This window comes from Chrysemys picta, chromosome 9 (genome assembly GCF_011386835.1).
Source record: "Chrysemys picta bellii isolate R12L10 chromosome 9, ASM1138683v2, whole genome shotgun sequence".
Taxonomy (NCBI): domain Eukaryota; kingdom Metazoa; phylum Chordata; order Testudines; family Emydidae; genus Chrysemys; species Chrysemys picta.
In genome coordinates, this window is record NC_088799.1 from 57,313,051 (window position 1) to 57,335,065 (window position 22,015).

At 48.4% G+C, this 22,015-nt stretch overlaps 1 protein-coding gene across 3 annotated transcripts in view; it reads right to left on the reverse strand.

Annotated features, from left to right (window-relative positions):
* The window catches only part of LOC101933665 (endothelin receptor type B-like), a 33,059-nt gene extending 11,977 nt beyond the window's left edge, over nucleotides 1-21,082 (reverse strand). For 2 of the 3 annotated variants that reach the window (XM_065556261.1, XM_065556260.1), the window contains exons 1-3: nucleotides 20,760-20,950; nucleotides 14,710-15,247; nucleotides 1,033-1,145 (exon numbers count right to left, since the gene is read on the reverse strand). In XM_065556261.1, the coding sequence (XP_065412333.1) occupies nucleotides 1,033-1,145; nucleotides 14,710-15,204 (608 nt within the window). In that variant the 5' untranslated portion in view covers nucleotides 15,205-15,247; nucleotides 20,760-20,950. Of the gene's footprint in view, nucleotides 1-1,032; nucleotides 1,146-14,709; nucleotides 15,248-20,759 lie in introns of all 3 variants that reach the window. The other variant, XM_005311311.4, reaches the window with a different exon arrangement.
* Between the last annotated feature and the right edge of the window lie 933 nt (nucleotides 21,083-22,015).

Here is a 22,015-nt window from a genome sequence, read left to right on the forward strand (position 1 = left end):
GGTCTGAGTGAGTCTCACAGCATGTTAAGCATCTTCTCTGAATTTGGCTCAAGGGGAAGCAGGGACCACGTGGGACCAGTGGGCTGCACTGTGGCTATGTGAGGGGGTATGCCCCCCCCCAGTAATGAAAGAGTTAACTGGAAACTGAGAGCAAATAGCGTCCCTGGTTGCACCAGCAGGGTGGGAGGTGAAGCCCAGCTGGGGGCAGAGCTGGGTGGTGGGCATCCAGGGGGAAGCCAGGTCTGTAGGGAGCGGGGTGAACAGCCCTGCAGTCCGTCTCTGCATGCTGGAGAGCGGAGGAGGGGCCTAGAGAGAGGCAGGTGCACAGGCAGCCCAGGGAGGGGCTGTAGGAAGGGCCAAGGTAGGAAGAAGTCCAGGGAGGCAGCGTGGAGTCTGAGAGAGCAGAGCTCAGCTGCTCACCACAGGGTGCCTGGCCTGGAACCTGGAGCAGAGGGCAGGCCTGAGTTCCCCTGCCCTCCAGGACCAGTGGGGCAGGAACCCCCTGCCACAAGGGGAAGAAGGACAATTGAGTTTGGAGCCAGGGAGAAAGCACTAGGAGGTGTCGCTCTGCCTGAGAGCCCGAGGACAGCCCTGCAGAGCCCAGGTCAGGGCGAAGCGTTTGTTGATTTGAGTTTAGTTTATTGGATTCTTCGTTTACCCCCAAGCGGGAGTGGGGGGGAAGGGGCACTAAATGTGACCTGGCTGGCCAACCATGGCAGGGCCAGAGCAGCTTTCTGCAGGGGGAGCTAGAGGAGAGCCAGCCATGCCATCCCCAGACACGAGGGAGCACACCAGCAGTGAGTCCACTCTTCAATCGGCTGCCTCGAGGACAGCAAAGGGCTGCGCTGTGATTAAATTGACCTGGTTGCAGAACATGGTGGTAGGGTGACCAGATGTCCCGATTTTATAGGGACAGTCCTGATTTTGGGGTCTTTTTCTTATATAGGCACCTATTACCCCCCCACCACCTGTCCCGATTTTTCACACTTGCTGTCTGGTCACCCTACATGGTGGTGACAACAGGTTCATTACCTGTCTATGCTGAGTGCACAGAGGCTGAGGACGGTGATGCCCACAGATGCCTTCTGAATGAATGGAACCAGCTTGCACACCTGGACGCCAAATGGCCAGTCTTCTGCCAATAGCTGAGAAAGAGGACGAAGACGCACATGATTAACAGGCCCTGTCAGGCTTTTTGGATCAGGTTGTTCCCTTCATGGAAAGGGAAGGACGCTATGAAACACTTGGATGTTACCTCCGCTGGGATTCGGGGTGACCTTTCTTGGGCTGTGTGAGCATGGAGTTGTAAAATGGCTTGTCACACTCTCCCATGAGCACACTTTTAGGAGGAGGGTTTATTGTGCTGAGGGGTGGTCCAGAAGCCAATATGTGAACCCAAACACTGGCATTTTTTGAGAGCTACAGAATTTAACTTTGACCTCTATGGGCCTGAAGCCCCCCTGGCAGTTGGGTTCTGGGCTGGGCTCACATTTGCAAGGGACTCATCTTTAGCCGCTGCTGAAATCTCACAAGAACAGCTGCTGAATTTCAGTGCCATCAGATTCCAGCCCAGCCCGGATCCAGCCTTGTATCCAAACTTGAAGTAACTGTTTATCTAAATGTAGATCTCAACACCAACTCCTCTGTGCAGCACTAGCTGCTTTGGCCAGTAGTTTATTGCATGAGACTGAGGCCCAGATCCTCACAGGCATTTAGGTCCCTGACTCCCACTGGAATCAATGGGACTTTAGGTGTCTAAATACTTTTGAGGATCCAGGCCTAAAAGCATAAAAATGGCCAACTTGCTGAGGGCTCTAATTGACAGAGCACCCTTCAGCGTTTCAGAAGTCACTGAACAGACTCACACAAGGAACAGCAAGGAAACATTTAGGATCAGATCCTAATTAAACTTAACTGAGATCAGGATTTGGTCATTAGAGAATAAACTAACCAGTTTATAATCTTGTATTCTGTTCACTTTACCCACTTGACTTCAATGGAAACCCTTACTTGAGTAAGGCAACCCGGGTTGGCCCTAGGTAGCCACCCATAAAGGTTTAAAAATAATAAGTTGTTCTACGATTAGAGAGGACTCATTTTACTCTAACATACTGGCTCAAATTCATCCCATTGAACCCAATGGCATTATATCTGGGCTTAATTTGCCCCATTGAGTTTACTAAGGACACCGTCTCTAATTGGGCAGGATAGTGTACTCATGCTAAGTTGTTAAGTTAATTTATAATTTAACATCACCATTTGAAATCCAGCTATGGGGCTTGTTGACTCAGGATTATACTGAAACAATTGTATTGCTGTACATTAAGATAATTCAATTATACGCACATGTGCTAAAAAGGAACAATGCAACATTACATTAAGACACTACAGAGTTAGGTTGACGTAAGGCAGCTTATGTTGACATAACTATGTCAGTGTCCACACTACAACCTTGCTGCCACAGATACAAGTGCTTAGGGGTTGAGGTAGGCTTGAGAGCCTGAGCTCCAGCCTGAACCGAAACATCTCTGCAGCTGTTTTTAATGTGCCAGCCTAATCTCCACCAGCAAACGTCTATGGCGTCAGGCTAGGACGCTCACTCAGAGGGCTTGTAACACTAGTGCTTATGTCGGTATAACTGATGATGCTCAGGGGTTTGACAAAGCAATCCCCCTGAGCAATGTAAATTATTCTGATCTAAGCACTGGTGTGGACAGTGCTATGTCAGCAGGACAAAGCTTCTCTCACTGTCATAGTTACTGCCTTTTGCACAGGTGGATTTATTTTGCCAATGGGAGAGCTCTCTCCCATCGGCATAGAGCGTCTGCATTAGCAGCACGACAGCTGTGCCACTGTAGCAATTCTAGTATGGACTAGCCCTCAGATGCAGCATAGCCATACCCTTAGGGCCTGATCCATTGTCTTCAATGGGCTTTGGAGCAGCCACTTACTCTATTAGTTCCCCACCTATAAAAAGGGTATTGTGAAGGTTGACATGCATTATGATTATGTGATGCTTGGATACTATGGAGATGAAGGCGAGATACGCACCTAGAGAGATGTCAGTGGAGTTAATAATCTGGTAGGAGAGTCCGTATTATAAACTGACACCTCTGCTCCTCAGGCATATTGGAACATAAAGCTCATCTGTGCAAGAGTCAGAGTTTTTGTGGGGGCCAGTCCAAGCCTATGCAATGAGCTCCCCCAGGAACTAAGAGCCATCCCCAAACCTCCCCTTCCCGTTTTGTTGCAAGTGCCAGGTGCACTCTGACCTGCTATCTAATACGAATACAGAGCAGCATGGACATTTTAAAATGCAAAACCAAAACCATATCAACACAAACCACTTCATGGCACACACAATGACAGCAGGAGAGAAAGGAGTTTGTTAGGCTGCTTAATGGGCTCCTGGAAGTGCTCAGCTATTGCAGTGATGAGGGTGGTATAAGAATCTGAATAGAACAGAATGGAAGGCATGATGCTCAGCAAACTGGGATAACTTTATCAACTATTGTAACACCTGTTATTTCCCTGTGTCTCCCATTGGGGCTTTGTGTGCTGCTCCTTTCCTCCTACCCCACTGGCAGTCCCTGTAGCACTGTGGACTCACCTCTGCAGCGCCTCCTGCTGGTTGTCTCAGGAATTAGCTCTCCCAGCCTTGGAGCACCCTCTGCAGGCCGGTGTCCTGCTACCACTTCTGGCCCCCATATCACTCCCAGGACCCTGGTGCCCCTTTAACTGGGTGCTACCCCCTGGCAGTACCCCCACAGCTCTGGGTCTCCCCCTCCCAGAGGAACCCCCACCCACTATCCCCACTTCGCCTCAGTCTTGGTTACTGCCCAGTTTCCATCTAGCCCCCATTCACTGGGGCAGACTGCAGTATAAGCCACTCATCACAGGCAAAGGGGTTCAGACCTCCTGCCTCTGCCTACCCATGGACTGCCCCCTGCCTTACCAGGCCTGCAGCCTAGGGCTTTCCTAGGCTAGAGTCCCCAGCTCCATTGGCCTTTCCCCAGCCCTGCTCCACTCCAGATACCTGGATAATCTCCCTGCAGCCAGGCCCTTCTCTCTCTGCATTCACAGAAAGAGTGCTGAGTTCCTGGCTCCCAGCCTCTTATACAGGCCAGCTGTGGCCTGATTGGAGTGTGGCCCAGCTGCGGCCGCTTCCCCAGTCAGCCCAGCTTTTACCTCTGCAGCCGTCTTTCTGGGCTAATTTCAAGCCCTTCAAGGCTGGAGCGAGTGTCCACCCCACTACAGTCCCTTTTCTGGAAGCCTAGCTACTCTGATGGGGCAAGGTCAGATGGCTATAGGAAAGTAGTGAGAAACAGGTATGTTAGCCCCAGGTTAAAGAAATCCCTGTTACCATGGTAACCAAATGGCAGTTAGTCCAGGTTAATCAACACAGGAGGGATAGCTCAGTGGTTTGAGCATTGGCCTGCTAAACCCAGGATTGTGAGTTCAATCCTTGAGGGGGCCACTTAGGGATCTGGGGCAAAATCAGTACTTGGTCCTGCTAGTGAAGGCAGGGGGCTGTACCTGATGACCTTTCAAGGTCCCTTCCAGTTCTAGGAGATAGGATATCTCCATTAATTAATTAATTTAATTAAGACACCTGGGGCCAATTAAGAGCCTTCCAGAAAGCAGTGGAGACAGCTAGGTTGATTGGGACACCTGAAGCCAATCAGGGGCTGGCTGAAACTAGTTAAAAACCTCCCAGTTAGTCAGGGACGTGTGCATGTCAGGAGCTGTGGGAGGAAGTTGTGCTGTTGGAGAGACTGAGCAGTACACACCATATTAGGTACAAGGAAGGAGACCCTGAGGTAAGGGTGAAATGAAGCTTGAGGAAGTGAGGGCTGCTGTAGGGAAGTAGCCCAGGGAATTGTACATGTCCTGTTTCTAAAAGGTCAGCTACCATAGCTGATACTATTAGGGTCCCTGGGCTGGAGCCTGGAGTAGAGGGTGGGCCCAGGCTTCCCCCTTTGCCCCCTGATTAATCACTGAGACTGAGAGACAACAGAGACTGTGCAAGGGAGGATAGCTTCTCCTCACCTCCCTCGCTGGCTTATGATGAAAATGGCTCAGTAGGCTGTGATGCCTGCCTCTAGAGAGAGAAGGGCTATGTGGAGGGTTACAGTGAACCTCTGAGGCTAGCAAAATCTCCCAGGAAATGTGGGACCCATGGAAACAAGGACAGAGCTTTGTCACAACTGGTGCCAGAGGTGGGATCATTGTTCACAGCGTGGTGGAAGAAAGAGGCTTTAAAAAAAAAGTGCACTGGGGATTTGGATTTTTTTGTTTTGTTTTGTTTGTTTGCTTTTACCACAATGGAGGAGGTGGTAAGAGCTCTGCTACAAGCCATGGCAGCCCTGCAGGAGGCCACCCGGGCTCAGGCAATGGTACAACAGGAGTCTATGCGGCTACAGCAGGAAACCAATCAATTATTAATGGGCCAGGCAACCCAAGATTGTGTCCTCTTGCAAGAGGTAGTGGACCAGCTGAAGATCCTCACCACCCAGGCCGGGGGTCCAACGGGATGCGAACCCTGAGGGCCACTGGTTGTCTGCCAAAGATGACATCAGAAGATGCCGTAGAGGCATATCTCCTCTCATTCGAGAGGACTGCTCAGCGTGAGGCGTGGCCCCAGGAGCAGTGGTCCAGCATTCTTGCCCCTTTTTTGTGCGGAGAAGCCCAGAAGACCTACTTTGACGTGCCTGCCACAGACGCCATTGACTATCTCCGGCTAAAGGCAAAAATCCTAGCACGGTCAGGGGTGATGGCAGCAGTACGGGCCCAGAGGTTCCATGAGTGGAAATACCAGGAGAACAAAGCCCCGAGGTCCCAGCTATTTGACCTCATGCGGAAGTGGTTACAGCCCGAGGCGTGCAGCCCAGACAAGATTTTGGAGACCCTAGTCATGGACCATTTCATGCGTGGTCTGCCACCAGATCTCTGCAAATGGGTAGGCCAGAATGATCCATTCACCTATGATGAGATGATCATGCTGGTAGAAAGATGGATGACAGCTAGGGAATTGACCCCGACTACCCAAGGAAAGCCCTTTTCAGAGCAAGCACCTGAACCCAACCCTGGAAGGGAGTCCTAGGTGGGGGGGGGGGGGGGGGGGGCAAAAACCAGCAAGGACCCCAGAAGGAAGGGATTGGCCTGAGTAGGAGAACCCTGGGACAAACGCCCCTAACTCCCATGATAGGGGAGTGATTAGAAGCAATTATAGATGTTATGCATGTGGGGAATGGGGACACATAGCAGCACAGTGTCCCAGCACCGAGGAGCCTATGCAATGTAACTTGGGGAGATTGGGAGGTCCTGTGCTCCCTTATCCACCTTGCATGCGTCGCATTAGCCCCGCATAACTACACCAGGCCGGTGAAGATAAACGGAGCAGAGACTACAGTGCTTGTGGACTATGGGAGTGCTATCACTCTTGTATCGGGTATGCTGATAAAAAGTAGCCAGCTGCTACAAGCCAAACACGTAGCAGTGACGTGTGTGCAGGGGGCCGTGAGCCATTACCCCACCATCCTGGTGGAAATAAAAGTTCAGAGGAACCCCATTGAGGTGACAGTGGGCGTAGTTCCTAAACTCCCATATCCTGTAGTTATTGGGAGGGACTATCCAGGGTTTGATAATTTATTCCCCCGGAGAGGCTGAAGGGAGGTGGGGACCCTGAGGGCAGCGACTCATCGTCGGGGGAATGTCAACCCCCGATGTTCGCTGAGATTTCTCAGGATCTGTTCTCAGCCCCCTGAAGGACCTGGAAGACCAAAAAAGTGAGGAAGGCTGCAAAAGCCTTGAACCCGGATCCTGACCCAGGGCCAGAAGACCGCCCTAGTAGGCAGATGGACACGAGCAGCCAACAGAGAAACTACCACCACAGAAGGTGAGCTGGAGGCTGGCCCCAGCCGTGATGGTGGTGAGCCATTGGAAAAAGCAGAAGTGGGCCCCTGGGAGCTCAGGCAGGTTAGTCCTTGGAAAGAGACTTTTGGGCGGGAGCAGGTGGAGGACCCCAGATATGATAACGCCAGGAAAGAGGTGGCCACAATAGACGGGATACCTGTGGATGGGAAGGTCCGGGGTCCAGGACCTTACTTTTTAGTGAAGAAAGATCTCCTGTACTGGTTGGTGTAAATGCAGGAGCAAGAGATACAGCAACTTCTGGTGCCACGAAAACATCAAAAAGCCCTATTGAGCCTTGCCCACAGTCACCTATTTGGAGGACACTGAGGGGTGGAGAAAACCCAGCACGGATCCTGCGGAGGTTCTTCTGGCCAGGAGTACACGAAGATGTCCGGCGATACTGCACTTCTTGTCCGGAGTGTCAGCTACATAGCCCTCGCCTGCACTTGCAGGCCCCTTTGATACCTCTTCCAATAATAGAGGTACCATTTGAATGCATAGCCATGGATCTAGTAGGGGCCCTAGCAAAAACAGCTCGGGGCAACCAACATGTGCTTGTTGTACTGGACTATGCAACCAGGTACCCGGAAGCTGTCCTCCTACCCAACATAGCTTCCAAGACAATAGCGAAGGAGTAGTACAGATCTTTGCCTGGGTTGGGCTACCCAAGGAGATTGACGGATCAAGGGACACCTTTCGTGTCCAAGTTAATGAAAGATCTCTGTTCATTGCTCCACATCCAAGCCCTACGGATCTCTGTATACCACCCGCAAACAGATAGCTTTGTGGAAAGGTTCAGTAGGATCCTCAAAGCCATGATCAGGAAAGTGGTGAGCCGGGATGGGAAAGATTGAAATATCCTATTGCTGTACCTGAAGGCGGAAGCCATATACACGAGGTTCACCATCTGGGAGGTCCCGCATGCCTCCATGGGTTTCTCTCCAGGTTCAACCTACTATAATCGCAACCGAGATGTGTTCTCTACAAAACCGGAGTGGACGACTGAGACCTATCATCCAATTCGCACAATCCCTGGAGCCAAGGTAATATTGAGACCCTACCAAATCCTAGCAGCCAAAAGAGAAGAAATCCAGGCCGAAGTAAAGAAAATGTTAGAATTAGGGGTTATTGAAGAATCTTATAGTCAATGGTCCAGTCCAATCGTTCTAGTGCCTAAACCTGATGGTACCATGAGATTCTATAATGACTTTCGCTGACTGAATGAAGTATCCCAATTCAATGCATACCCCATACCATGCATTGACTAACTGGTTGATCGACTGGGTAGTGCCCGATTCTTGTCTACACTGGATCTGACAGAAGGGTATTGGCAGATTCCCCTGACCAAAGAAGCTAAAGAAAAGACAGTGTTCTCCACCCCGGACAGACTATTCCAGTACACTGTCCTCCTTTTCAGGTTACATGGGGCCCCAGCCACATTGCAGCGCCTCATGGATAAACTGCTGCGCCCCCATACTAGTTATGCTGCCGCGTACCTAGATGATGTTATAATCCATATGCCAGACTGGGGAACCCACTTGGAGAAAGTTGAGGCAGTACTGAGCACCTTAAGACTGGCTGGCCTCCCTGCTAATCCCACTAAATGCACCATAGGGCTAGCTGAGGCTAGGTACCTGGGGTATATTGTAGGAAGGGGCATAGTGAAGCCCCAAATGAATAAGCTAGAGGCGATTCAAACCTGGCCCCAGCCGACCCGAAAGAAGCAGGTCCACGCATTCCTAGGCGTGGTAGGCTATTACCAATGTTTTATTCCCCATTTTGCCACTAGGGCAAGTCCCCCTAAGAGACCTGGTAAAGGCCCGCAGTCCAGACATGGTGAAGTGGACCGATGCAGCAGAGGGGGCGTTCACAGACCTTCGGATGGCCCTTTGTAATGACCCCAAACTCATAGCCTGGACTTTAACCAGGAATTTATTTTACAAACCGACACTTCCGAGGTGGGGTTGGGGGCAGTTCTGTTGCAAATGGTGGGAGAAGAGAAACACCTGATCCTTTACCTAAGCAGAAAGCTGCTCCCAAGAGAACAGAAATACGCAGTAGTCGAGAGAGAATGCCTTGCTGTCAAATGGGCCATGGAGACACTACGTTATTACCTCTTAGGCCGGCGATTTACTCTTGTGATTGGACCATGCACCCCTCCAGTGGATGCAGCGGAATAAGGAAAAGAACGCAAGGGTCACCAGGTGGTTCTTATCCCTTCAACTGTTCCAGTTCCGCATACGGACACAGGGCTGGATTCCACCACAGCAACACTGATGGTCTGTCATGAGCACACTGCCTGGCGTCCCAAGTTGCCCAACTCTATGGTGTTGAGCAGAGGAGGGGATATGTGATGGGGCAAGGTCAGATGGCTATAGGAAAGTAGTGAGAAACAGGTATGTTAGCCCCAGGCTAAAGAAATCCCTGTTACCATGGTAACTAAATGGCAGTTGCTGCAGGTTAATCAAGACACCTGGGGCCAATTAAGATCCTTCCAGAAAGCAGTGGAGACAGCTAGGTTGATTGGGACACCTGAAGCCAATCAGGGGCTGGCTGAAACTAGTTAAAAGCCTCCCAGTTAGTCAGGGAGGTGTGCATGTCAGGAGCTGTGGGAGGAAGTTGTGCTGTTGGAGAGACTGAGCAGTACACACCATCTTAGGCACAAGGAAGGAGACCCTGAGGTAAGGGTGAAATGAAGCTTGAGGAAGTGGGGGCTGCTGTAGGGAAGTAGCCCAGGGAATTGTACATATCCTGTTTCTAAAAGATCAGCTACCATAGCTGATACTATTAGGGTCCCTGAGCTGGAGCCTGGAGTAGAGGGTGGGCTCAGGCTTCCCCCTTTGCCCCCCTGATTAGTCACTGAGACTGTGAGACAGACTGTGCAAGGGAGGATAGCTTCTCCTCACCTCCCTCGTTGGCCCATGATGCCTGCCTCTAGAGAGGGAAGGGCTATTTGGAGGGTCACAGTGAGCCTCTGAGGCTAGCGAAATCCACCAGGAAATGCGGGACCCACAGAGACAAGGACAGAGCTTTGTCACACTACCCACAACCCACCTCATCTCATTACCACCTGCCAGCATCAGGCTCAAGTCTTTCCTCAAACCATTCTTCCCTCTTGCCACTTTGCCAATCTCCTGTCCATGGGGCCTGATCCAAAGTCACTTACAGCAAGGGAAAGACTCCTATTGAATTCAGTGGGCTTTGGGTCAGGATTATTAACCAAGAGAATACATGCATTAAAAGCTTTCCCTCTGGCTCCCCTCTTCCCCCTCACACTCATGGGCTGATGGGGTATTTCCTCACTGTGCTACCACTATAATTTTAGACCATAAGCTCTTTGGGAAAAGGGTCTTTGGGTTGCATAGCAGAAATAAAATAAAATGTTGCTATATAATTATTTCTACTACTAATAAATTATCACTGTTAGTTGATGATAATAAATACCTGTCCTCAGAGTGCAAACCCAGTGGCCAGGCTTTCCAATGGGCTGCCCAGCCATTAAAGGGAAGGAAAAAAATGTATCACTTTGTTTAAAAACTAAAAGAAGAGTCCTGAGTTATGCCCCACAAGCCCTGATCATGACAAAAACATTCCCTTCCATACTCACCAGGGTTTAAATAGCAGCTGTAGCTGTGTATTAACATAACATATTAGATCTCTGATTTTTCTTTTTGAAAAAGAAAAGAATCGCTATTAAAATCAGTCCCAAATTGTGGTGTGAGGTGTGCACAGAGCTGGATCAGTGCTGCTGCAGGAAATGTAAGGGAACTGCTGTTTGTGGCACAAAACGAGTGTTCTTTTCTGGGAAGTTTCCCACCCAAACCCAGATTAAGCCCAGATCAGCCTGGTTTATAACATCTGCCCACATACAAAGCCCCCTCTGGCCTTGCTGCAAAGAGTGAGTTTGTATTTGTGCTCACTAAAGCATTGGAAAGAACAGAAGCTGAACTCCAACAGAAGTTTCTTGTTCAACATGAGCACTGCAGTCCCTGAGCTGCACCCCCTTTTTGCTAACCCATTCCCACCACCCACAAAACTCTGCCAGTGTTCCCCATTTGCAGCAGCGCCATTTGTTTGAGTTCTGGAACCCCACCTGGCTTCCTCAGCATATCTCAGTTCTGCACTGAGACGGCCCCTGCTCTTCTAGCCTTGCCCACAGAGCGGTGCCAGTGCAGAACAATGCCAGGCTCCCCTAACCCACAGAACTCTCCTAATGCAGTGCAATCATCATCATCATCAGCCCATCTTATTCCACTTCTGAATGCCCACTACTCGAGAGAGTAGCAAGGGGAGCCAGATGGGCTAAGAGATCATGGGCCCTCTGAGTGGCACCCTACTTGTCAGGCACCCAGGCGGCCTATATGGCCCTGAATGAAGGACAGGCCTGGGACTATGATACAGTGAAGGTGGCTGTCCTGGACAGGGTTGGCCTGTTGGGCAAAAAATATAGACAAAATTTCATGCTGTTAGATGGACTGGGGGTGTGCGGTCCTGAGCCATTGCACAAAAATGGACAGACTGGGCAACCCATTGGCTAGGGTTACCATATTTAACAAATAAAAAAAGAGGACCCTCCACGGGCCCTGGCCCCGCCCATTTCCCCAGCCCCGCCCTTCCCCGCCCCAACCATGCCCTGACTCCGCCCCCTCCTCCCTCCCACTCCCAGCCACGCGAAAAGGGCTGCCCGAGCGCTACCGGCTTCACGGTTTGCCGGGCAGCCCCCAGACCCTGCGCCCCCGGCCAGCGCTTCCCCAGCGCAGCTGGAGCCCAGGAGGGGAAGTGCCCAGCCGGGGGCGCAGGGTCTGGAGGCTGCCCGGCAAACTGTGAAGCCGGTAGCGCTTGGGCTTCGGGCAGCCCCTATGCCTCCGGACCCTGCGCCCCCGGCTGGGCACTTCCCCTCCCGGGCTCCGGCTGCGCAGGGTCCGGAGGCATGGGGGCTGCCCAAAGCCTGTAGCGCTCGGCTCTTAAACAGAGCCGAAGAGTCAGGAGAGGAGCAGAGCAGCCGCGGGAGGGGAAGTGCCCGGCCGGCATTTTCCCGGACATGTTCGGCTTTTTGGCAATTCCCCCCAGACGGGGGTTTGATTGCCGAAAAGCCGGACATGTCCGGGAAAAACCAGATGTATGGTAATCCTACCGTTGGCTATGACTGGACACCTGAAGTACAGGGGAGATAATAGACATCATAATACTGGAGCAATTTCTCCAGAGCCTCCTTGAAAGCAAACATGTATGGGTCCAGGGGCACCAGCCAAGTCTAAAAGGTACCTCAAGAGGCTTCTTTCGTCCATCCCCCCTGCACTGAGGCAGGATTAAATAAACCTAGACCATCCCTGACAGCTATTTGTCAAACCTGTACTTGAATATACCCTGTGCTCACAGAAGAGGACATCTTCTCACTCACATTAGAGGTCCTCGCTGCACTGCAGATAAGCGTGCTCTATCACTTGCTCTCCCTTGCAACCTGTTCGATGTTTAAGTGTGCACAGGTGAGTTCTACCCCAAAGGGTTGGTTGATTCAAACTGTGTGTGTTTACCTACCCTTGAATTTGCTGCCATTCATATTTGCCTCTGAGTTTTTCTGTCTGACACGTCCAGCTCATTATATGGAAGAGATTCAAAAATGACTCCAACCTTGATAGGTATTTTTAAATGAAGAAGGATGCTAAAAATTTTACTCAGCAGGAATAAACTGAGTTATTGGATCCCAGGTTATTCTCTCTCCAGGGAGAGAGATGCTGGAACTAGGGCTGCTGGCAGTAGGGCTGCTGGCATGCTGCCGCACCCCGTCTTCAAGTGGTAATAACAACCCAAATACACTTCTACCTTAATATAACGCTGTCCTTGGGAGCCAAAAAATCTTACCGCGTTATAGGTGAAACCGCGTTATATCGAACTTGCTTAGATCCACCGGAGTGCGCAGCCCCGCCCCCCTGGAGCACTGCTTTACCGCGTTATATCCGAATTCGTGCTGTATCGGGTTGTGTTATATCAAGGTAGCGGTGTATATGGCTTCCGCCTTCAGAACCCCCACTATAAAATTTGTTCCAGCACCACTGCAGGGCTTAAGAAAACATCCTGCAGTTGCTCAGTGCACAGTTGTATAACATATACACACATTGTGGGGCAGTTCTCTAGGCTGTGTTATACAGGGGGTCAGACTAGATGGTCACAATGGTCCCTGCTGGCCTTGGAATCTATGGAAATAGTGCTTTAGAAGGGCATCACATTAATTGAAGGATGTATACTCTCACTCCCCCTTATCTCAGAACACGCCTTCCTGCTCAGTAATGAGACTTGGCATGCTCTATCCATTTTGCTCAGTAACGCTCATCTACCTTTGCACTTAAAGATTTTATCAATGGGGATACTAAGGCATGGAGAGGGGAAGTGATATGACCACAATTGTACGGAGTTGGGAACAAATCTCAGGTTTTGTGACTCTCCCTCTGCAGCAGGACACATAGGATATTCACTGCATCCCATAGACCTCCAGGACCCACAGGAAACCTGAGGATTTGTCACCTCTTGCTAATTATTATTAACCAGGTTTATTTTGGCAGTGCCTAACAGCCAACCAAGAGTGGGGCTCCATTGTGCTAAGTGCTGTGCAAACACTGAGTAGCAGACATTCCCTGCCCCCTAAGAGCTCACAGTCTAAACAGAGCAGATAGAATGGGGTGAGGGAAGGGGTAGAACATGCCAGCAAGAGTGATTGATATGGCAGCAAATGGCATGGTAGTCTTACTGTTTTGTTTTTAGGTACTTTTCCATAGGTGTGAATCAGCTAAATGGAAAGAGAAGTGAAGGAGAGGGGCCATTGAAGAGAAGGGGGTGAGGGGACAGGGCGGAGAAGAGGTAAGATGTGCACGTGTGGTGAGAAGCTGAGGTGCAGAGATTGTGAGGGAGGTGAAGGAGAGGGCTGGAGCCAAGAGCCGATTAGCACAGGGCAGAGACAGTCCAGGCAGAAGAGAAGAAAGTTCTCCCAATGTCTAGAGGTCCCTGCTTTGGGTGCATCTGCCCCTTCCCCTCCCTATCTCTTTTCCTCTGCTTCTCTCCACCTGCCATCCAGTGGGTGAGTGTGTGTGCCCTAGTGCCCCGAGAGCATTTCTGGGACTGGGGGAAGGCCCCATTTGACCCCATCTCCCCCCAGTACAGCAGTCTTTGCTTTGGCTAGTAGGCTAGTCTGCCTCCTGGTCAGTACAGAATTGTTTTCCAGTCTGCTGCTGAGTAATTTTTACCTCTTCCCTGGAGAGATTGTTCATTGGTCCAATCAACCTCCCATCTGATGTGTGGCCTAACTGTCTGTTTCTTCAAATAATTTCATTTTCCTAATTGTGTCTCCCTTCACCACCCTAGAATCCATCTCTGCACCAGGTGGCACTCATTGCTCTAATAGCATTTCCAGGTCTTGGCCATGACTGTATTGTGCTAAGCCCTGTCTGTAGGGAGAGACATTCCCTGCCAAAGAATTTACTCCCAAGATAGATAAGGACAACGGAGGCTCCGAGACTTTAGTGACTTGCCCATAGTAGGTCAGTGGCAGACCTAAGAAGAGAACCCAAGTTTCTTGGGTCCCCACCCAATGCCTTCTCCACTGGCACAGTGGTTCTCTGACAGTTGCTTCAGATACTTGTATATAGTTATCATACCTCTTGGTGTGCATTGGCCACCCAAACCAGTGTTATCTGTCCAGGTATTCATCATGGTAGGATCTGAGCACTGTAATGTGGGAGGGTGAAATCCCCCTTGCCACCTCCCCAGATGGCAAGATTATTAGTGCCCCATGGTGCCTACCTTGTACACATTGATGGGAAGAGCTATGAGGATGTAGAGAAGGTCCCCAAGAGCCAAGCTAGCAATGAGGACATTGGGCCCATTCCTCATGCATTTGTTCTTGTAAATGATCCTTAGCAGGGTGGAGTTGCCGATAATGCCCACCATGAAGATGGTGCAGGACACAATGGTATTGATGTACTTGAAGATGTATCTGATTTCAGCAGGCTTTATGCACATAGTGGGCAGAGGTAGCTCTGACTGGGCATTCCCAGGGATGTCATTCGACTGGTTGGAGGAGGCTCTGACATCCTGGAACAAGCTCGATTGGACAAGACTGTAATCCTGCTCCTGGTGTAGAACCTTCAATGGAATCGTGCTCTCCTTGACGTTCCTCGGGGTCTGACTGCAGACGCTTGAGAAGAGGCAAGTCAGGCAAATGGCTAGTACTACAGAAGTTGGGATTCTAGCCATTGAGGATGGAACACCAAACCCCAGCCAGATTCCTATGTGCATTTGCTTGCAGCAGTATGAATGTCTGTTTGAGTCTTGGCTTCTCCTGCAGAGAAGGAATGAGGGGGAAACAGTTATGAGGGAAGGGGAAGCATGATGAAATTGAGGAATTGAATGATGAATCAGCAAAGAAACCCCACTGTCATTATTCTTATAGGGCCTGACCAAAAGTCCAGTGTAGTCAGTGGAAGTCTGACTACACTGGCTTTGGATCCAGTCCATCCTCAGAGCAGTAGACGCCCTTGAATTGGAGTCACTGAATCTAACATGGACTAACCTCTTTAAATATCTTAAATACAAAAAATGCTGCTGTGTCTGAAATCCTTTAATTCAGTATTTCGGCAAAAAGCCTTTGCCCCTCAGGCACTGCCCAGTCCTTATTCCCCTTGTAAAATGATTTCTTTTGTGTATTGCAGCTATATCACCTTAAGCTGAGATCTCAAGTGAGCCAAGTTAACCGGGGCCAGTTTGCTCAGTACAATAGAAGTCCTATCTTCCCAAAGACTTAGGGAGACAATACATGATGCACATTGATTAATGGATCATGAGTAGTCCAGAGACTGGTTAAATGGAGCTATATTGTACTTTGAGGTCTGCTGTCAACAACAAACATTGGTTTTATTTCAAGTGGTGGTGTTGATTCAGTATTGCAGTTGGCATTCTTCACTTCAGACCAGGAATGGGCTAACAGCTGTGTGCTGCACTGTGCCACAGGCGGTGCAATATATCGGATGAAGTATGAACCAGTGATGTGGTCAGTGAAAATCCCATGGCACTTGTCACAAGTGTAAGGGTGTGAACCCCAGGTCTGGGTTCATTTCCAAACCAGGTAATTACTGCAGTTGATTTAAAATGTTATGTCAAAACACTTTTCTTCAGAAAAGTGGCTTTTAATTGCACTGTGAATTTTCCCAGAAAATTCCCTCTCGAGGTTGCTGCATTGAAGTGGTGGGCAGAGTGCTTCATATAGTCTGTAGAGCACTTTGGGATGTGTTTGATACAAAGCGTCTTCAGTGTGTGAAATACAAACAGATGTTTCTTCTCAGCCTGGCCCAGTGAAGGCTTAACAGTCAGGCTCAGCCACTGATTGGCTGTCTGACCTCAGTCAAGTCACTTCACCCATAAGTGACTCAGTTTCCCTGTCTGTAAAATGTAACTAATGCCCTCACTTATAAGGTACTCTGAGATCTGTGGTTGAAATTTGCTAGCTAAGAGTTATCATTGTTACAAGAACCAATGCAGAATAGGCCAGTCTCCTGTTAAGAATTCTATGTTCTATTGCTCTCAGAACAAAACCAGATTGAATGCTGTGAATCTGAGGTTTGCCAACAAGCACTGATCTCAGGCCTGCCTTTTATATCTTGCTGGCTGTCATCCAATGCCCCCACACTCCTTCCATCTATAATTTGGTCTCAGATAATTACATCCGAGTTTATCTCTAAACAATCTTCTCTGATTCCAAAACCCAGAAGAAATGCTAGTCGGTAAGAGCGCAGCAGTAATATCCATCTAGCTTAGGCATCACCATAGTATCTGAGTGCCTTACAATCTTTAATATATACTTATCTTCACAACTCCCCTGTGTAGCAGGGAAGTGTTGTTATTTCCATTGTATAGAGGGGAAACTGAGGCCAGTGAGATGAGATGACTTGCCCCAAGTCACACAGGAAGTGCCTGGGAGAGCAGGGAGTTGAACCTGGGTTTTGCACATCCCAGGCTAACACCCTAACCAATGGATCTTCCGTCCTCTTTGATAGCCTTGGTAACACCCGATGTAAACCACTTCTCCACATCCCACACAACAGCACTGCATTATGACAGTCTCTGAAGTGTCCACTGTCCCATTGGAACTGGACCTGAGGCTAATGGAGATATTCCCATGGTCTTCAGTAGGCATTGCAGCCAGCCAGTAGAGATTTGTCCAACATCTCAGCTGTGTGAGGCAGTCGTGAAGCAGCTAAAGATCCATTTTCAGCATGCTCCGTGCACATTTTAATCACTCCCTGGCTCCCTGTAGTACTAAAAGAAACCATGTGGCTGAATCCATCCCTGAATAGACCACATTTGCTGGGAATAGACCACAAGATTTTCTCCCACTACGGTATGTTTAAATCAAACATTTAATACCAATTAATATGGTGGGGGAATATTTTCCCCCTCTATTGGTATAGTTCTTTAATTGCAATACTTAATTTCAGAATCTCCCACAATATTCATGTTAAATATTAGCAGATACATGTAACTCTCCCAAAGCAATATGCTGCTTTGACGAATGATAGCAGAGTGGTGCTCACCTCCCAGTTGAGACCTCTAGGTGCTCCCATAAAGCAAATAATACACATTAGTGCTTATTCCACTTCCCAGCTCATGGCCACTGTTTTACAATAGCAGTGCGCACATCTTAGGATTTCAAAACACTGAGCCATTTAACCTCACAATGTCCCAGGTTTTAGGTTAATAGTACAGAGGAGAAAAATGGCACAGATAGCACGTGACTTCTCCAAACACACACAACAAAACCATGGTGGAGCCAGGATTACAGTTCAGGTCTCCTGACTCCTACACAATTGCCATAATTACATGACCATCCTTCCTCCTGCTTTAGCTAATTGCAATTATAAAATAAGTTTTAGATAACTACAGTCCACCATACAACAGACTGAGCCAAATATAACACAGTTAACACCTGTGATGTACCAGGGCAATACCTTGCTGATTAGATAAATAGATATGAACTTGGCCTTCTGTATTTAACATTGTACAAAGTGGTATAGGGCTTGATGTCTCCTCCAGTAAAGTCAAGGGGAGCTTTGACTTCAGTAGGAGTCACAGTAAGACTATAACCTCCAGCAAATTGCTTGTTAAATTATGGGCACCATTTGTGACAGGGATATTCAGAGTACTGGTAAGGGATGGGGTGAAAGGAGAAATGTGGCAGGCCAAGATTCCAGGAAAGGGGTATGGAGTGGGGGCATGGAGATGAGGGCCAGGGACTGGGAGGGATGTAAAGGGTAGTGACAAGGTGCGCTGCTTGGTCTCAGAATAGGGAAGGCCCAGGAGAGGTAGAAGGAGGGGGTGTTTTTTCCCCTTTCTATATTGAATTTGGACAAAAAAGCTAAAACTAGAGCATTTTTATAGAACTGAAATCCCACAAAGTTAGTGTTTCTGAAATGAAATATGCTCCTGGATTCCCTGTTGCCCACCTGCAGTCACTGCTGACCGAAATGGATTGATTCTTGTCGGTTTCACAACTGCCCACCATTGAATAGCTGCAGTGAAACTAACAACACTCTTGTTGGGAGGCAGGGAGCCTAGATAGCCAGCTGACCTAGAGTTGCAGACCTTAGAAGCCCCGGGCTCAGAAGTTCTGGGGCAGTCTGCACTCTGCTTATGTTCCGCTGGAAGTTCACTGAAATTGAACCATTCCACAAAGTGTTTCTCCTTCCTTTCAACACCCTAATCCTAAAGGCAATTGAGTCCTTGGTAGTTTAAATAGTAAACAAACAACTTTGGGAGGGAGATTATAGCATTTGTTTCTCATTATATGCCAAATAATGGATAATAAAAAATTAATCAAATCTTTTAATCACAGAATGGATCTTCTAAGTGATGTTGGAAAATTCAAATTGCTGTAGAGTTTATTAAAGGGATTAGTAATAAAAGATACTTTTTAAAGACAATTTTTTTGTATTGTAACTGCTTATGATAGAGGAGAAGTCAAAGTGCCCCATCAATTTTTTCACCATCCAGATAAGTAATCATTGTAACATCTCTTTTTAGGACTAATAGGTGCAGGATATGGTCCATCCTTCATCATCCTAATTTTACAGATGGGGTAATTGAGGCACAGATGGGAAGAAAATTGTCCAAGGACACCCAGCAAGTCAACTTAAAAAGCCAAGGGTAAAATCCCTGGACCATGCTATACTCCTCATAATAAAAAAATAATCATTCTGGTTTTACTAACAACTCCATTAACTACCATACTGACGGAATCATTTACATTCTTTTTTTGGAAAAGTAATAGGACTTAAACCAATACGGTTCTCTAGAAATTCAACAGTGATATACAGAAATTTCTGTAGAAAGCTAGAGAATTTAATGGAGAGTGAGATCCTCTCTGTAGAATCTTTAAACCATTTTGTAGATGGTAACAGAAAATTATATCCTTGCGTTAGAAATCTGTGGGTTGGTTAAAAATGTTATTCAAAGGTTAGCAGCATTTCCTACTAAATCCTAATGGGCTTTCTCCTAATGGTTCCTTTCCGATTTTGTGTTTTTTTTCCAATGTAATTCTTGCATTTCACTCAGCTCCAACAATGAAAATAGACTGGTCAGTATCACTTTCTGTGTCTCATGCACTAGTGCATTGCTGCAATGTTTGCATTGTCAACACTGCAGGGAAACATTTAAATGCAAACAAAAACTGTTTGGACTAAAACAATTGATGAAAACACTTCTATTACTATCTAGTTGTGTAACCCTCCCCCCAACACAGTTGGGCCAGATTCTGAGTGTTGTGCAGCTGTGCCGATTTAAACTAGCTGCTGGTGTAGCACCTTTGTGCTTAAACTATCAGTCCATTTCCTTCTAAATAGCATGAAACATAGATCAGAATTATACCTGTACCAAGCTGGAACTAGACTCCCCAAAGGAGTCACCTGATATTCTTGAACGTCAGAATTTTTTTGCAATAAGACTCTCACATTGGTATATACACCATATGTGTAAAAATATCAGCATCCATCTCCAGACAACTCTCTAATTGCTGCGCTTGGGATGAGGCTACAGAGCATAAATGAATCCACATAAGGTTGTGGTCTGTTTACACTCCTTAGGTAGCCTTCATTAAAACAGTTTTCAGATGGGAAGCTAGCCACAAATGGAGCAAAAATCACCACAGCCCCATCCCATACAGAATGCTAGCATCCCAGAGGTGGCATAAGCCTGGGAATTAAGACCTCTCTTGAGGTAAGGATGAACCCACTAGAGCCTTAGTTAGCCATTCATTCGATGCAGCCTTTCCCTTATCTACCTGCTGTGTGATGGCATGCTGATTTCAGGGGGACAGCTGTATGTACCTACTTTAGCCAGCAGCACTGCCAGTGTGTGCTCTTCCTGGACAAACCTGACATATTATGGAGCAGACAACAGGGTAAGAACCTTTCTGGAGATAAACACCTATTGGCATGAAAGATAACTGAAATAAAGGGCGGAGTATTAACATCACATGCCCAGCTGTCTATTGGGTCTGAAAACAATCAGGTTCCTACACAAACAAGAGACAAATGCAGAGTTTGCCCTATAAACTGCTGAACTCCCTTTCTTGCTTTCCAAAAGACTTATTGCTCACACCCTCTTTCTCATACACATCTCAGGAACATCTTGAGCAGTTCTCAACCTCCTTTTTAGCTTATCATCCAGAGGAGGGATGGGGGAGAGAGAGGGAAAATGACATTCAAACATGCAAAAGTTCTTATTAGGAGATTCAGTTGTTGGATTGGCTTGTTTGCAAAACACAGCATGGAACTACATAGCCTTCGTCAGAATTAAGTTACCTTCCTCGTCCTTAGGAACTCAGAGGCTCCTTGGGTTAATTTCATTCACTCTAATGGCTCCTTCTTTCTGGATAGGCAGCTGGGCTTGGTCTGGAGGCCCCAAAGATGTTGGATCCCAGAATTTTCTTTAATGTGCATGAGCTGGGAAAGGATGCTGTCGCCGAGACTGACTGCTCATTACCTGCTGAAGTGGCTTTGAATGGGGTGGTTAGTTATATAGCGGTCCCTTGGTGCCCCTGGACACCAGCACTACAGCCAATGGTTGAAGGCCAGGGTGAGGTTGGAGGAGGAGGAGAAAGTGGGAAAAATACAGGATGACTCTCATAAGGGAGATGAAAATAATAAACAAATAGTGTGCTGCAGACAGGAAGGAGGAGGGGGAGGGATCCACAGGCTGGGGGGTGGGGCGGGATGGAGAGGGAACATTGGATTGGACGCCTCATTATTGCAAGAAACATAGCTGGCCTGATACTGCACTGGAGCATTTTTGTAATGGGGCCCGAATTCCTGCGTTATATAACTGTCTTTCAGAGTGCAGGTTGCAGCCAGAGCTGAGCCTGTTTGGGGAAAGGGTGCTGAAGAGATACACACCCTGCTGCCAAGGGCTGGACAAAACCGGTTGCTCTCATAAGAAGCTGATAGCCTGCTCCCTCTGCACCAGGAATGTGTCACCAGAGTGTGCTCCAGCCCAGGTGTGATGTGTCCATTAGCACCTGAGCCCAGCACGGGGTGAGTAAGGCAGGATCCAGAGTTCCATCCAGGCCGGCACTCCTGATGGAGGAGTGTGACAGAGGGGCAGATGACAGCTCAGCTGATTGCCTCCCACTGGAGACAGCTTTGGCTGCCCCACTTAGGAAGAAAGTCAAGCACTCGTGAGTGGGAAGAGTCCATCTGGAGGGGCTGAGAGGGTGAGTGCTAATGTCCCTTGCAGCTGGGAAGAGACAGGACTCAGCTGTAATGAATAGAAAGGGGATTCTTGATTGAGGCTGCTGCAGACAGACAGACCTGTGATTTTCTCTGGATGACAGACTGACCTACCTAACATCTCCCTATGTCCTGGCCTGGAGTCAGCAGTCATGGCATGGATCACTGACTACACTCCAAGAGTCTGTCTAGCAACCTCAGCTATGGGGGAGTTGCACACTCTGTGCTCTCCCATGTAGCTTCTGCTTTTGTTGGGTCTTGTTTTGTTATTTTCCCAAAATAGATTGGACTGGAAGTTTATGGCTGATTTCAGTGTATGGAAACCTCAGCTA